The following is a 13,939-nucleotide window of genomic DNA, read 5'->3' on the forward strand; positions in this document are numbered from 1 at the left end:
ACAGTGTAGAGGGAGCTTTACTCTGTATCTAACCCCTCTCTGTCTGGCTGCAGGAGGAGACCCCTCTGTTTCTCGCTGCCCGGGAGGGGAGTTACGACACGGTGAGGTTGTTGTTGGAGGAGCAGGCAAACCGGATTCTTGCTGACCATGTGAGCTGCCTCCCCCTGGAGGTGGCTGCCGAGCGTCAACACCACGACATTGTCGAGCTGCTGGGGGAGCGTTGTGGGCCCGGAAGCCTGGACCAGGCCTCGGGCCTGACTCCCTCCGCCTTCCCCCCTCCCCCGGAGCCTTCCCCTCGCCCCTCTCAGCCCCAGCCCCCCAGGAAGAAGGCGGGTAGGCATTACCCCCCTCGGGGGCACACCCCGGTGCCCCCTCGCCCCCCCCAGATCGATCTGAACCACTCCCTGTACGTGCCTCCGCCCTCCTGGTACCGGGCGCCTTGCCCTTTCCCAGCCCCGGGAGCCCCCCGTCGTTTCCTGCTGGGTCTCCCTGACCCCCAGGCCTGGAGGCCCAGCCCACCCTGGGCAGGCCGCGGAGTGACCGAGGTACCCGCCCCCCCATCCACTGCCAGCCCCTACCCTACCCCTCCGTCCCAACATGGATACCCATCCCCTCCTGACCCCGAGCCTCCAGCCCAGGTTCTTCAGGGCGTCCCGGGAAGACACCCATTCCTCACCCCCTCCCCCGAGTCTCCCCCTGAGGCCTGGTGCGGCTCCTCACCCCCTCCCCACTCCGAGCTCCCCAACTGGTCTGAGGGACTCATCAGCCCGGCCTCTTAGAGACAGGCAGGAGCCGCCCGGTTCACACTCACTCACACCCACACCCACACACTCACTCACATTTTCACACACTCACACTCACTCACTCACATTCACATGCACACACTCACATTTACACACACGCACACACACTCACACATTCACACACACACGCACACACTCACATTTACACCCACACTCACATTCACACACACGCACTCACATTTACACACTCACACTCATTCACACACACATGCACACACTCACATTTACACACACACCCACTCACACTCACTCCCATTTACACACACACACACACACACACATTTACTGACCTACACACTCACTCACATTTGCACACAAACCCACTCACCCTCACTCACATTCTCACACTCACCTAATGCACTCTCACTCACCTCATACTCTCACACACACTCATGCTCACATTTACATCCTCACAATCGCTCACAATCACTCATACTCACACTTTCTCACACTCTCACTCACTTCATACTCACACACACACTCATGTCACACACACATTCACTCACGCATGATAAACTCATACTCACACATTCATACTCATTCACACTCACACTCATACACACACACTCTCACACTCACAAACAGCCAGCACACAGTCTCAGTCTCTCTGGGAGCAAGGCCTGTTGGCCCACAGGGAGAGGTCCCAGGTGAAACCCCTGCCCCATGGCCTGGTCAGGGCTGTGTGAGGGTGAGGGCTTGGTGTCACTCAGTTGGGGCAGGTTGGAGGGGTAACTGGGATTCCCACCACCCTCGGATGTGGCTGTGTGAGAGGTACTGAAGATCGTCCATGTGTGTGTGTGGGTGTGTCTGTTTGTATATGTGTCTATGTGTGTATGCACGTGTCTTTGTGTGTGTGTGTTTGTGTGTGTGTGTGAGTCAGTGTGTGTCTGTGTGAGTCAGTGTGTGTCTGTGTGAGTCAGTGTGTGTCTGTGTGTGTGTCTGGTTGTGTGTGTCTGTCTGTGTGTGTGTGCATGTGTGTCTGTGCGAGAGTGTGTGTGTGTCCATGTGTGTCTGTTTGTGTGTGTGTGCGTGTGTGTATCTGGTTATGTAAGTGTCTGTGTGTGAGTGTGTGTGTGTGTGTCTGTTTGTGTGTGTCTGTTTGTGAGTGTGTGTGCGTGTGTGTGTCTGTGAGAGTGTGTGTGTGTGTGTCTGTTTGTGTGAGTGTGTGGGTCTGTGAGAGTGTGTGTGTGTGTGTCTGTTTGTGTGAGTGTGTGGGTGTGTGTGCGTGTGTGTGTCTGTTTGTGTGTGTGTCTGTGAGAGTGTGTGTGTGTGTCTGTTTGTGTGAGTGTGTGGGTGTGTGTCTGTGTCTGTGTGAGTGTGTGTGTCTGTTTGAGTGTGTGTGTATGAGTGTGAGTGTGTGTGTGTGTGTGTCTGTTTGTGTGAGTGTGTGTCTGTCTGTTTGTGTGGGTGTGTGTGTGTGTCTGTGTGAGTGTGTATGTGTGTGTCTGTTTGTGTGAGTGTGTGGGTCTGTTTGTTTGAGTGCGTGTGTGTGTCTGTGTGAGTGTGTGTGTGTGTACGTGTCTGTGTGAGTGTGTGTGAGTGTGTGTGTGTCTGTTTGTGTGAGTGTGTGTGTCTGTGTGAGTGTGTGTCTGTTTGAGTGAGTGTGTGTGAGTGTGTGGGTCTGTTTGTGTGAGTGTGAGTGTGTGTGTGAGTGTGTGTGTGTGCGTGCGTGGGTCTGTTTGTGTGCGTGTGAATGTGAGTGTGTGCGTGTGTGTGTGTGCTGTGCTGCCCTGAACCACCCCAGGATATTGCACACCCTTCCACCTTCTGGACCACCCCAGGCTGGAGCCGAATGCTTCCCCGAGATTGTGGGGGAGAGGGTTGGGAGTGTGGGGTGTGACTAGTGAGCTGTGACATATAGACCCCCCCCCCCACCCCAACACTGTAAGTCTGGCCCGACTGAATCTGAGTGAGATTGCCAGGTCACGCTTACCCGCTGTAGCCCCGTGCCAACTGTAACTGAACCGGTCAACTCTCCTGTTCCCTTGGACTGTACAGAAGGCCCTTCCCTTCCTAAGGTTGGCTTTATCTCCTACGTCACTGTCTGCAAGAGTGCGAGGTTTAAAAGAGGTTTTAACTTTGTTACCCCCCCCCCATGATCACTTCGCACAACTCACCCCCGCCATCCCCCTCTCCCTGATGTCCTCCAACTGAAGTCGGTGTTGACTCAGTGAAACTTTGAGGAGGTTAGTTATTGTAGGGAGAGTACCCATTCTCCTGGAGGTGATGACCATGGTGACCATGATGATGACAATGACGATGGTGGTGACCATGATGATGATGATGATGAAGATGGTGGTGACCATGATGATGATGATGATGAAGATGACAATGATGACCATGATGATGGTGACCATAATGCTGGTCACCATGAGGATGAAGATAATGATGATGACGATGACGATGCTGGTGACCATGACGATGACGATGATGATGATGATGATGATGATAATAAGAAGTACGAAAAGATAACATCGAGCCATCACTGAGAGAACGTGAAACACCGAACAGTCCAAAGATCCACTTCCGAATTTGAGTCAAAGAGATGTACAGCATGGAAACAGACCCTTCGGTCCAACCCATCCACGCCGACCAGATATCCCAACCCAATCGAATCCCATTTGCCAGCACCTGACCCATATCCCTCTAAATCCTTCTTAATTATATACCCATCCAAACGCCTCTTAAATGTTGTAATTGTACCAGCTTCCACCACTTCCTCTGGCAGCTCATTCCAAACACGTACCACCCTCTGCGTGAAAAAGTTGCCCCTTAGGTCTCTTTTATATCTTTCCCCTCTCACACTAAACCTATGCTCTCTAGTTCTGGACTCCCCGACACCAGGTAAAGACTTTATCTATTTATTCTATCCATGCCCCACATAATTTTGTAAACCTCTATAAGGTCACCCCTCAGCCTCCAACGCTCCAGGGAAAACAGCCCCAGCCTGTTCAGCCTCTCCCTGTAGCTCAGATCCTCCAACCCTGGCAACATTCTTGTAAATCTTTTCTGAACCCTTTCAAGTTTCACAACATCTTTCCGATAGGAAGGAGACCAGAATTGCACGCAATATTCCAACAGTGGCCAAACCAATGTCCTGGACAGCCGCAACATGACCTCCTGACCTCTGGGGAGACCAAGGAAAGGAGGGGGGTGTGTGGGGTAGCGGTGGGGGTGGCGATTAGGGACTGGGTAACAGGATAAGCAGTTGGAGTCTAAGACATCTCTCAGAGAGAGTCAGAAATTGCAGCAGCAGCTCAGCAGACTTGGTTATATCAGTGTAGAGGGAGAGAGGAAAGGCAGAACATTGTGAATGTGGAATGCAGGCGGGCGGCACGGTGGCTCAGTGGTTAGCACCGCTGCCTCACAGCACCAGGGACACGGGGTTCGATCCCAGCCTCGGGCGACTCTCTGTGTGGAGCGACAGGGAGTAAAGAGTTAAATGGAAAGATAAGCAGGAGGATAGCATATGTGCAGGCAGATTTAAACTTGAGACAGACTGGGAATGCAGCAAAAAGGAAGGATAACTTAGGACATCTTATGACTTCCAAAATCTCTAATGATAAGAAAGTTAGCATTAAGGCACTTTACCTGAATGCTCGTAGCATTCGTAACAAAGCAGATGAACTAATGGCACAGATCATCGTGAATGATTATGATGTGGTAGGCATCACAGAGACGTGGTTACAAGGGGGGTCAGGACTGGCAGTTAAACATCTAAGGGTTTCCAACTTATCAAAAAGACAGGGAGGTGGGCAGAGGGGGCGGGGTTGCCTTGTTAGTTAAGAACAAAATTAAATCTATGGCACTGAATGACATAGCGTCGGATGATGTGGAGTTTGTGTGGGCGGAATTGAGGAACCACAAAGGCAAAAAAACCATAGTGGGAGTTATGTACAGACCTCCTAACAGTGGTCAGGACCAGGGGCGCAACATGTACCGGGAAATAGAAGGCATGTCAGAAAGGCAAGGTCACGGTGATCATGGGGGACTTCAATATGCAGGTGGACTGGGTAAATAATGTTGCCAGTGGATCCAAAGAAAGGGAATTCTTGGAATGCTTACAGGATTTGGAACAGCTTGTCATGGAGCCCACAGGGAGCAGGCTATTCTGGACCTAGTGCTATGTAATGAACCAGACTTTATAAAAAATCTTAAAGTAAGGGAACACTTAGGAAGCAGCGATCATAATATGGTAGAGTTCAGTCTGCAGTTTGAAAGGGAGAAGGCAAAATCGGATATAATGGTGTTACAGTTAAATAAAGGTAATTATGAGGGCATGAGAGAGGAACTGACGAAAATCGACTGGAGGCAGAGCCTAGCAGGGAAGACAGTAGAGCAAAAATGGCAGGGGTTTGTGGGTATAATTGAGGACACAGTACAGAGGTTCATTCCCAAGAAAAGAAAGATTAACCGGGGAGGGATTAGACAGCCATGGCTGACAAAGGAAGTCAGGAAATCTATCAAAGAAAAAGAGAGATCCTATAAAGTGGCCAAGAGCACTGGGAAATCAGAAGATTGGGAAGGCTACAAAAACAAACAGAGGATAAAAAAGAGAGAAATAAGGAAGGAGAGGATCAAATATGAAGGTAGGCTAGCCAGTAATATTAGAAATGATAGTAAAAGTTTCTTTCAATACATAAGAAACAAACGACAGGCAAAAGTAGACATTGGGCCACTTCAAACTGATACTGGAAGCCTAGTGATGGGAGATAAGGAAATAGCTGGAGAGCTTAATAAGTCTTCACTGTGGAAGACATGAGTAATATCCCAACAATTAAAGGGAGTCAGGGGGCTGAGTTGAGTATGGTTGCCATTACAAAAAAGAAAGTGCAAGAAAAGCTAAAACATCTTAAAATTGACAATCTCCTGGCCCCAATGGGCTACATCCTAGAGTTCTGAGGGAGGTGGCTGAGGAAATAGCGGAGGCGTTGGTTGAGATCTTTCAAAAGTCACTGGAGTCTGGAAAAGTCCCGGATGATTGGAAGATCGCTGTTGTAACCCCCTTGTTCAAGAAAGGATCAAGACAAAAGATGGAAAATTATAGGCCAATTAGCCTAACCTCTGTTGTTGGTAAAATTCTAGAATCCATCATTAAGGATGAGGTTTGTAAATTCTTGGAAGAGCAGGGTCGGATTAGAACAAGTCAACATGGATTTAGTAAGGGGAGGTCGTGCCTGACAAACCTGTTGGAGTTATTTAAAGAGGTGACAAGTAGGTTAGACCAGGGAAACCCAGTGGATGTGGTCTGCCTCGACTTCCAAAAGGCCTTTGATAAGGGGCTGCTGAGCAAGGTGAGGGCCCATGGTGTTCAAGGTGAGCTACTGGTATGGATTGACGATTAGCTGTCTGACAGAAGGCAGAGAGTTGGGATAAAAGGTTCTTTTTCGGAATGGCAGCCGGTGCCAAGCGGTGTCCCGCAGGGTTCAGTGTTGGGGCCACAGCTGTTCACGTTATATATTAATGATCTGGGTGAAGGGACTGGGGGCATTCTAGCGAAGTTTGCCGATGATACAAAGTTAGGTGGACAGGCAGGTAATACTGAGGAAGTGGGGAGGCTGCAGAAGGATCTAAGTTGAAACTTTATTGCTGGAACAGCACAGCAGGTCAGGCAGCATCCAGGGAACAGGAGATTCGACGTTTTGGGCACAGGCCCTTCTTCAGGAATGAGCAGAGAGTGTTCAGCAGGAGAAGATAAAAGGTAGGGAGGAGGGACTTGGAGGAGGGGCGTTGGAAATGTGCTCCTGCAGAAGGATCTAGACAGTTTGGGAGAGTGGTCCAGGAAATGGCTGATGGAATTCAATGTGAGCAAATGCGAGGTCTTGCACTTTGGAAAAAAGAATACAAGCATGGACTACTTTCTAAACGGTGAGAAAATCATAAAGCCAAAGTACAAAGGGATCTGGGAGTGCTAGTTGAGGATTCTCTAAAGGTAAACATGCAGGTTGAGTCCACGATTAAGAAAGCGAATGCAATGTTGTCAATTATCTCAAGAGGGTTGGAATATAAAAGCAGCGATGTGCTACTGAGACTTGATAAAGCTCTGGTTAGGCCCCATTTGAAGTACTGTGTCCAGTTTTGGTCCCCACACCTCAGGAAGGACATACTGGCACTGGAGCGTGTCCAGCGGAGATTCACACGGATGATCCCTGGAATGACAGGTCTAACATATGAGGAACGGCTGAGGATACTGGGATTGTATTCGTTGGAGTTTAGAAGATTAAGGGGAGATCTAATAGAAACTTACAAGATAATACATGGCTTGGAGAGGGTGGACGCTAGGAAGTTGTTTCCGTTAGGTGAGGAGACTAGGACCCGTGGACACAGCCTGAGAATTAGAGGGGGTAAATTCAGAACAGAAATGCGGAGACATTTCTTCAGCCAGAGAGTGGTGGACCTGTGGAATTCATTGCCGCAGAGTGTAGTGGAGGCCGGGACGCTAAATGTCTTCAAGGCAGAAATTGATAAATTCTTGATGTCACAAGGAATTAAGGGCTACGGGGAGAGTGCGGGTCAGTGGAGTTGAAATGCCCACCAGCCATGATTGAATGGCGGAGTGGACTCGATGGGCCGAATGGCCTTGCTTCCGCTCCTATGTCTTATGGTCTTATGGAGTTTGCACATTCTCCCCGTGTCTGCGTGGGTTTCCTCCCACAGACCAAAGAAGAGCAGGTCAGGGTGGATTGGCCCATGCTAAATTGCCCCATAGTGTGTAGGTTAGGTGCATTAGTCAGGGGTAAATATAGGGTAGGGGGAATGGGTCTGGGTGGGTTACTCTTCGGAGAGTCGGTGTGGACTTGTTGGGCCGAAGGGCCTGTTTCCACACGGCAGGGAATCTAATCTAATCCGAATGGCTCCTGTTGGAGTTGGGAAGTTATAGGGGGCACTCTGCATTCTCTCCCTCGTGGACGATAGGGTTTGGAAAGGAGGATGGACGCAGATTCACTGGTAAAGGGATTGCCAAAGGGAATTGGTCATATTCTTGAAGGACAAACGATGAGGCTAATGGGCAAAAGCAGGGGACAGTTGGCACAGATGCGATGGATGAATAACATTTTTACCGGATCTGTTAGCCACGGCTCCATCACTAAACCTTAGTGTCCGTAATCCCGCCGTTAACAATGAGAAATCAGAAACAATCCTCTCTGGCCCACCGATGTGATCTCCAGGTGACTGATGGTGCAGTCAGGAGCAAGATCAAGGAGTAGACCTAATCACCGTCTCTGTCCTGCCCCCCCGTTCAATCTGACCACGGGGCGACCTGTTGGCCAATCTGCCCTGCCCTTGCATCGTGCCAATTTGGAATAGCCCTAGACTGAGGGCTTGGTTAGCTCAGCTGGCTAGACCCAGTAACGCCAACAGTGTGGGTTTGATTCCCACCACCAGCTGAGGGTCACTGTGAAGGGCTCTCCTCCTCACCCTCTCTCCCCTCACCCGCGGCGGGGGTGACCCTTGGGATAAACCATCGCCAATCCTCTCACTGATGGTCTCCATGGGAACACACTGACTAACTCTTCGTTGTGATTTAGAGATGCTGGTGTTGGGCTGGGGTGTACAAAGTTAAAAATCCCACAACACCAGGTTATAGTCCAACAGGTTTAATTGGAAGCACTAGCTTTCGGAGCGACGTTCCTTCATCAGGTGACTTCATCAGTGTGCTTCATCTCCTGATGTGTTGTGGGATTTTTAACTTTGTTAAATGCTGTCAACGAAGAGTTACAATCGCACACCTTTGGATCACACAACGTTGGAATTTTCCATCCCTGGGCAAGACTGAGGCCACATTCTGAGACGGTGTCCGCAATTAATCTCTTCATTGTATTTATTGACGTCCCACATCTGATCTCTCCTGGTTACTTAAACGCAGCATTTATTAAAGAGGTTATTTTTGATATTATTTTATAAATACCATGTGCATGGTTTTCAGACCGAATAATCTCATGTTTCTAATAAAAGTTTTGTCGGCAGATTCGATGTGTGTGAGGAGTCTTTATGGTACATTGTCGTAGCCAATAACATTCCAAACCATTCTGCCCTGGGAATGGCATTAGCGTGTCCCAATCCTGCTCATCTCTGTTCCGGGGTAATGCCGGAAGAGTTTGCAATGTGTGCGTTACTCAACGATTCATTTACACGATGATTGTGTGCGGATTTCTGTTCTGTCAGTGGGAGCTTTACTCTGTATCTAACCCCGTGCTGTCCCTGTCCTGGGAGTGTTTGATGGGGACAGTGTAGAGAGAGCTTTACCCTGTATCTAACCCCGTGCTGTCCCTGTCCTGGGAGTGTTTGATGGGGGGACAGTGTAGAGGGAGATTTACTCTGTATCTAACCCCATGCTGTCTCTGTCCTGGGAGTGTTTGATGGGGGACAGTGTAGAGGGAGCTTTACTCTATATCTAACCCCGTGCTGTCCCTGTCCTGGGAGTGTTTGATGGGGGACAGTGTAGAGAGAGCTTTACTCTATATCTAACCCCGTGCTGTCCCTGTCCTGGGAGTGTTTGATGGGGACAGTGTAGAGGCAGCTTTACTCTGTATCTAACCCTGTGCTGTCCCTGTCCTGGGAGTGTTTGATGGGGACAGTGTAGAGAGAGCTTTACTCTGTATCTAACCCCGTGCTGTCCCTGTCCTGGGAGTGTTTGATGGGGGGACAGTGTAGGGGGAGCTTTACTCTGTATCTAACCCCGTGCTGTCCCTGTCCTGGGAGTGTTTGATGGGAGACAGTGTAGAGAGAGCTTTACTCTGTATCTAACCCCGTGCTATCCCTGTCCTGGGAGTGTTTGATGGGGACAGTGTAGAGAGAGCTTTACTCTGTATCTAACCCCGTGCTGTCCCTGTCTCCGATAGAGGGGGTGAGGCTGCGGTTTGGGGTGAGCAGGGGGGTGATGGTGGGGAATTGTGTGGCTGTGATACCAACTCAACCCCCCCTCACCACCCACCCCACTGCCCTTCCCACCCCCTCACCTCACCCACAAATACCCCTTCCTTCTGTTGTTGACCGTCGCTCGGGTGAGCTGGGCTGTATCCCAGCATGTACCTCGGCACCCCCCCTCCGACTCTACGCCCGCCCCGCTCTTATGAAGGACAGCTCTGCGGGAAGCGCGGGCAAACGAGAGGGTCCCGTCTGTTTGGAGCGGGCGCCCGAATCGGTCAGCTCTGGGGGAGGGGGTGGGCGTTTGGCTTTGGGTACAGTCTCTTTGGCCATTGGCGCGGGTTTGCTTCCCGCCCACGGCTGAGGTCACCGCGAAAGATTCTCTTTGCTCGGACCTTCGGGCGTCGCCGTCGGGACGTTGGCGAGGCCTCGCCCCTGGTTTGGCAAGGATATTATTAAACTGGAGAGGGTTCTTGGAAAGACTGACCAGGACGGTGCCAAGACTTGCTCGGGTTTGAGGTAATAAAAATATTCTAAAAGACCGGGAGGTTTTTTTCTTTTGTCGCTGGGGTGTCGGAGGCTGAGGGGGCGACCTTATAGAGGTTTACAAAAGCAGGAGATGAGGTGAACAGCTTTCCCTGAAGGGTACAGGGAGTTCAAACGTCTCCATAAGGTCGGAGGGGAAAGACTCGTAACGGACACGAGGGGCGCCCGTCCTTTTTTATACACGCAGGGTGTCTCGGGCGTGGAATGAACTTCCCGAGGAAGGACTGGACACGGGTACAGTCACGGTGTTTCAAAGACGTTTCGATAAATACGTGAACAGGAAAGGCAGGTGGGACTGGTTTAGTTCGGGAACCTGGGACAGCATGGACTGATTGGACCGAAGGGGCTGTCTCCGTGCCGAATGACACCATGACTCGCCCCTCACCAGAGACATGGTGATCCTCTGGTTAAACCACTACCAGTCAACATCTCGTTCTCTCGTTTTCTCTCTCCCTCTCTCTCTCTTTCTCTCTCACTCTCTCAGTCTCCCTCTCTCCCTCTCGCTTTGTCTCTCTCTCGCTTTCCCTCTCTCTCTCCCTCTCTTTCTCTCTCCGTCTCTCTCTGTCTTGCTCTCTCTCGCTCTCTCTCTCTTGCTCTCTCTCTTTCTCGCTCGATCTCCCTCACTCACTGTCTCTCTCTCACGCTTTCTCTCTCTCTCCCTGTCTCTCTGTGTCACTCTCTCTCTCTATTGCTCTCTCTCATTCTCACTCCCTCTCATTCTCACTCCCTCTCCCTCTCTCCCTCTCTCTCTCGCTTTCGCTCTCTCTCCCTCTCTTTCTCTCTCTCCCTCTCTCTCTCTCCCTCTCTTTCTCTCCCTCTCTCCCTGTCTATCTCTCTCTTGCTTTTTCTCTCTCACTCATTCTCTTTCTCTCTCTCCCTCTCTCTCTGTCTCTCCCTCTCACTTGCTCTCTCTCGCTCTCTCTCTCCCCCTTGCTCTCTCTCTCTGTCTCTCCCCCCCTTGCTCTCTCTCTCTCTGTATGTCCCTCCCTCTATCTCTCTCTCTCTCTCCCTTGCTCTCCCTCTCTCTGTCTCTCCCTCTCTCTCTCTCTCTCTCTCCCTCTCTCCCTCTCTCTCTCACTCTCTCTTGCTCCCTCTCTCTCTCTCCCCCCCTTGCTCTCTCTCTCTCTCTCCCCCCCCCTTGCTCTCTCTCTCTCTCTGTATGTCCCTCCCTCTATCTCTCTCTCTCCCTTCCTCTCCCTCTCTCTCTGCCTCTCCCTCTCTCTCTCTCTCTCTTGCTCCCTCTCTCTCTCCCCCCACTTGCTCTCTCTCTCTCTCTGTATGTCCCTCCCTCTATCTCTTTCTCTCTCTCTCCCTTGCTCTCCCTCTCTCTCTGCCTCTCCCTCTCTCCCTCTCTCTCTCTCCCCCCTCGCTCTCTCTCTTTCTGTATGTCCCTCCTTCTATCTCTCTCTCTCTCTCCCTTGCTCTCCCTCTCTCTCTGTCTCTCCCTCTCTCCCTCTCTCTCTGTCTCTCCCTCTCTCGCTCTCTCTCTCACTCTCTCTTGCTCCCTCTCTCTCTCTCTCCCCCCCTTGCTCTCCCTCTCTCTCTCCCCCCGCCCTTGCTCTCTCTCTCTCTCTCTGTATGTCCCTCCCTCTATCTCTCTCTCTCTCTCTCCCTTGCTCTCCCTCTCTCTCTGCCTCTCCCTCTCTCCCTCTCTCTCTCACTCTCTCCCCACTTGCTCTCTCTCTCTCTCTCCCCCCCTTGCTCTCACTCTCTCTCTCTCTGTCCCCCCTTGCTCTCTGTCTCTCCCTCTCTCTCTCTGTCTCTCCCTCTCTCACTCTCTCTCCCTCTCTCTCTCTCTCCCCCCCATGCTCTCTCTCTCTCTCTCTGTCTCTCCCTCTCTCTCTGTCTCTCCCTCTCTCTCTTGCTCTCTCTCTCTGTCTCTCCCTCTCTCTCTGTCTCTCCCTCTCTCCCTCTCTCTCTCTCTCTCCCCACTTGCTCTCTCTCTCTCCCCCCTTGCTCTCTCTCTCTCTCTCTCTGTCTCCCCCCCTTGCTCTCTCTCTCTGTCTCTCCCTCTCTCTCTGTCTCTCCCTCTCTCTCTCTGTCTCTCCCTCTCTCCTGTCTCTCCCTCTCTCTCTCTTGCTCCCTCCCTCTCTCTCTCCCCCTTGCTCTCTCTCTCTCTCCGCCCCTTGCTCTCTCTCTCTCTGTCTCTCCCCCTCTCTCTCTGTCTCTCCCTCTCTCTTTGTCTCTCCCTCTCTCTCTTGCTCCCTCTCTCTCTCTCCCCCTTGCTCCCTCTCTCTCTCTGCCCCCCTTGCTCTCTCTCTCTCTGTCTCCCCCCCTTGCTCTCTCTCTCTGTCTCTCCCTCTCTCTCTGTCTCTCCCTCTCTCTCTCTTGCTCCCTCTCTCTCTCTCCCCCTTGCTCTCTCTCTCTTGCTCTCTCTCTCTCTCTCCCCCCCTTGCTCTCTCTCTCTCTCTGTCTCCCCCCCCTTGCTCTCTCTGTCTCTCCCTCTCTCTCTGTCTCTCCCTCTCTCCTGTCTCTCCCTCTCTCTCTGTCTCTCCCTCTCTCTCTCTTGCTCCCTCTCTCTCTCCCCCCTTGCTCTCTCTCTCTCTCTCTCTGTCTCCCCCCCTTGCTCTCTCTCTCTGTCTCTCCCTCTCTCTCTCTCCCCCTTGCTCTCTCTCTCTCTCTCCGCCCCTTGCTCCCAAACGCACAGCCACACCCATCCTGACGTGGAAACAGATTGCTGCTGCTTCTCTGTCGCTGGATGAATATCCTGGAATTCCCTCCCTCAGGGCACGGTGAGGAAACTGGCTCATACACCCCACACACTGGAGCAGCTCAGCCAGTGTGGTATATGACATGTTGGAGTGGGATAGCCTTGCTAATTCAGTCTCAGTAATGCTTACACTGGTGATGATATCAAACATCTCGATCTCCTGCCTGCTAATCTGCTGGGTATCCTGTTGCTGAGAGACTGCGGATATGGATCCAGAGCCTGGATATATTATATACACACTGTGTGTTACAGGGGTATAACACTCCTGGATATATTATATACACACTGTGTGTTACAGGGGTATAACACTCCTGGATATATTATATACACACTGTGTGTTACAGGGGAATAACACTCCTGGATATATTATATACACACTGTGTGTTACAGGGGTATAACACTCCTGGATATATTATATACACACTGTGTGTTACAGGGGTATAACACTCCTGGATATATTATATACACACTGTGTGTTACAGGGGAATAACACTCCTGGATATATTATATACACACTGTGTGTTACAGGGGAATAACACTCCTGGATATATTATATACACACTGTGTGTTACAGGGGAATAACTCTCCTGGATATATTATATACACACTGTGTGTTACAGGGGTATAACACTCCTGGATATATTATATACACACTGTGTGTTACAAGGGTGCAACACTCCTGGATATATTATATACACACAGTGTATTACAGGGGTATAACACTCCAAGATATATTATATACACACTGTGTGTTACAGGGGAATAACACTCCTGGATATATTATATACACAATGTGTGTTACAGCGGAATAACACTCCTGGATATATTATATACACACTGTGTGTTACTGGGGTGCAACACTCCTGGATATATTATATATACACAGTGTGTTACAGGGGTGTAACACTCCTGGATATATACACACTCACTGTGTGTTACAGGGGTGTAACACTCCTGGATATATGTACACACACTGTGTGTTACAGGGGTATAACACTCCTGGATATATTAT

General features: G+C 50.7%; 1 protein-coding gene across 1 annotated transcript in view; it reads left to right on the top strand.

Annotated features, from left to right (window-relative positions):
• Positions 1 to 876, top strand: part of LOC122547595 (uncharacterized) — a 715,380-nt gene extending 714,504 nt beyond the window's left edge. The window contains 1 exon segment of the mRNA XM_087978709.1: positions 54 to 876. Within this exon segment, the coding sequence (XP_087834835.1) occupies positions 54 to 779 (726 nt within the window). The 3' untranslated portion in view covers positions 780 to 876.
• The last annotated feature ends 13,063 nt before the right edge of the window (positions 877 to 13,939 follow it).

Source organism: Chiloscyllium plagiosum, unplaced genomic scaffold (genome assembly GCF_037043375.1).
Source record: "Chiloscyllium plagiosum isolate Xiang-an unplaced genomic scaffold, Cpla_swu_hap1 HiC_scaffold_35, whole genome shotgun sequence".
NCBI classification, from domain to species: Eukaryota; Metazoa; Chordata; class Chondrichthyes; order Orectolobiformes; family Hemiscylliidae; genus Chiloscyllium; species Chiloscyllium plagiosum.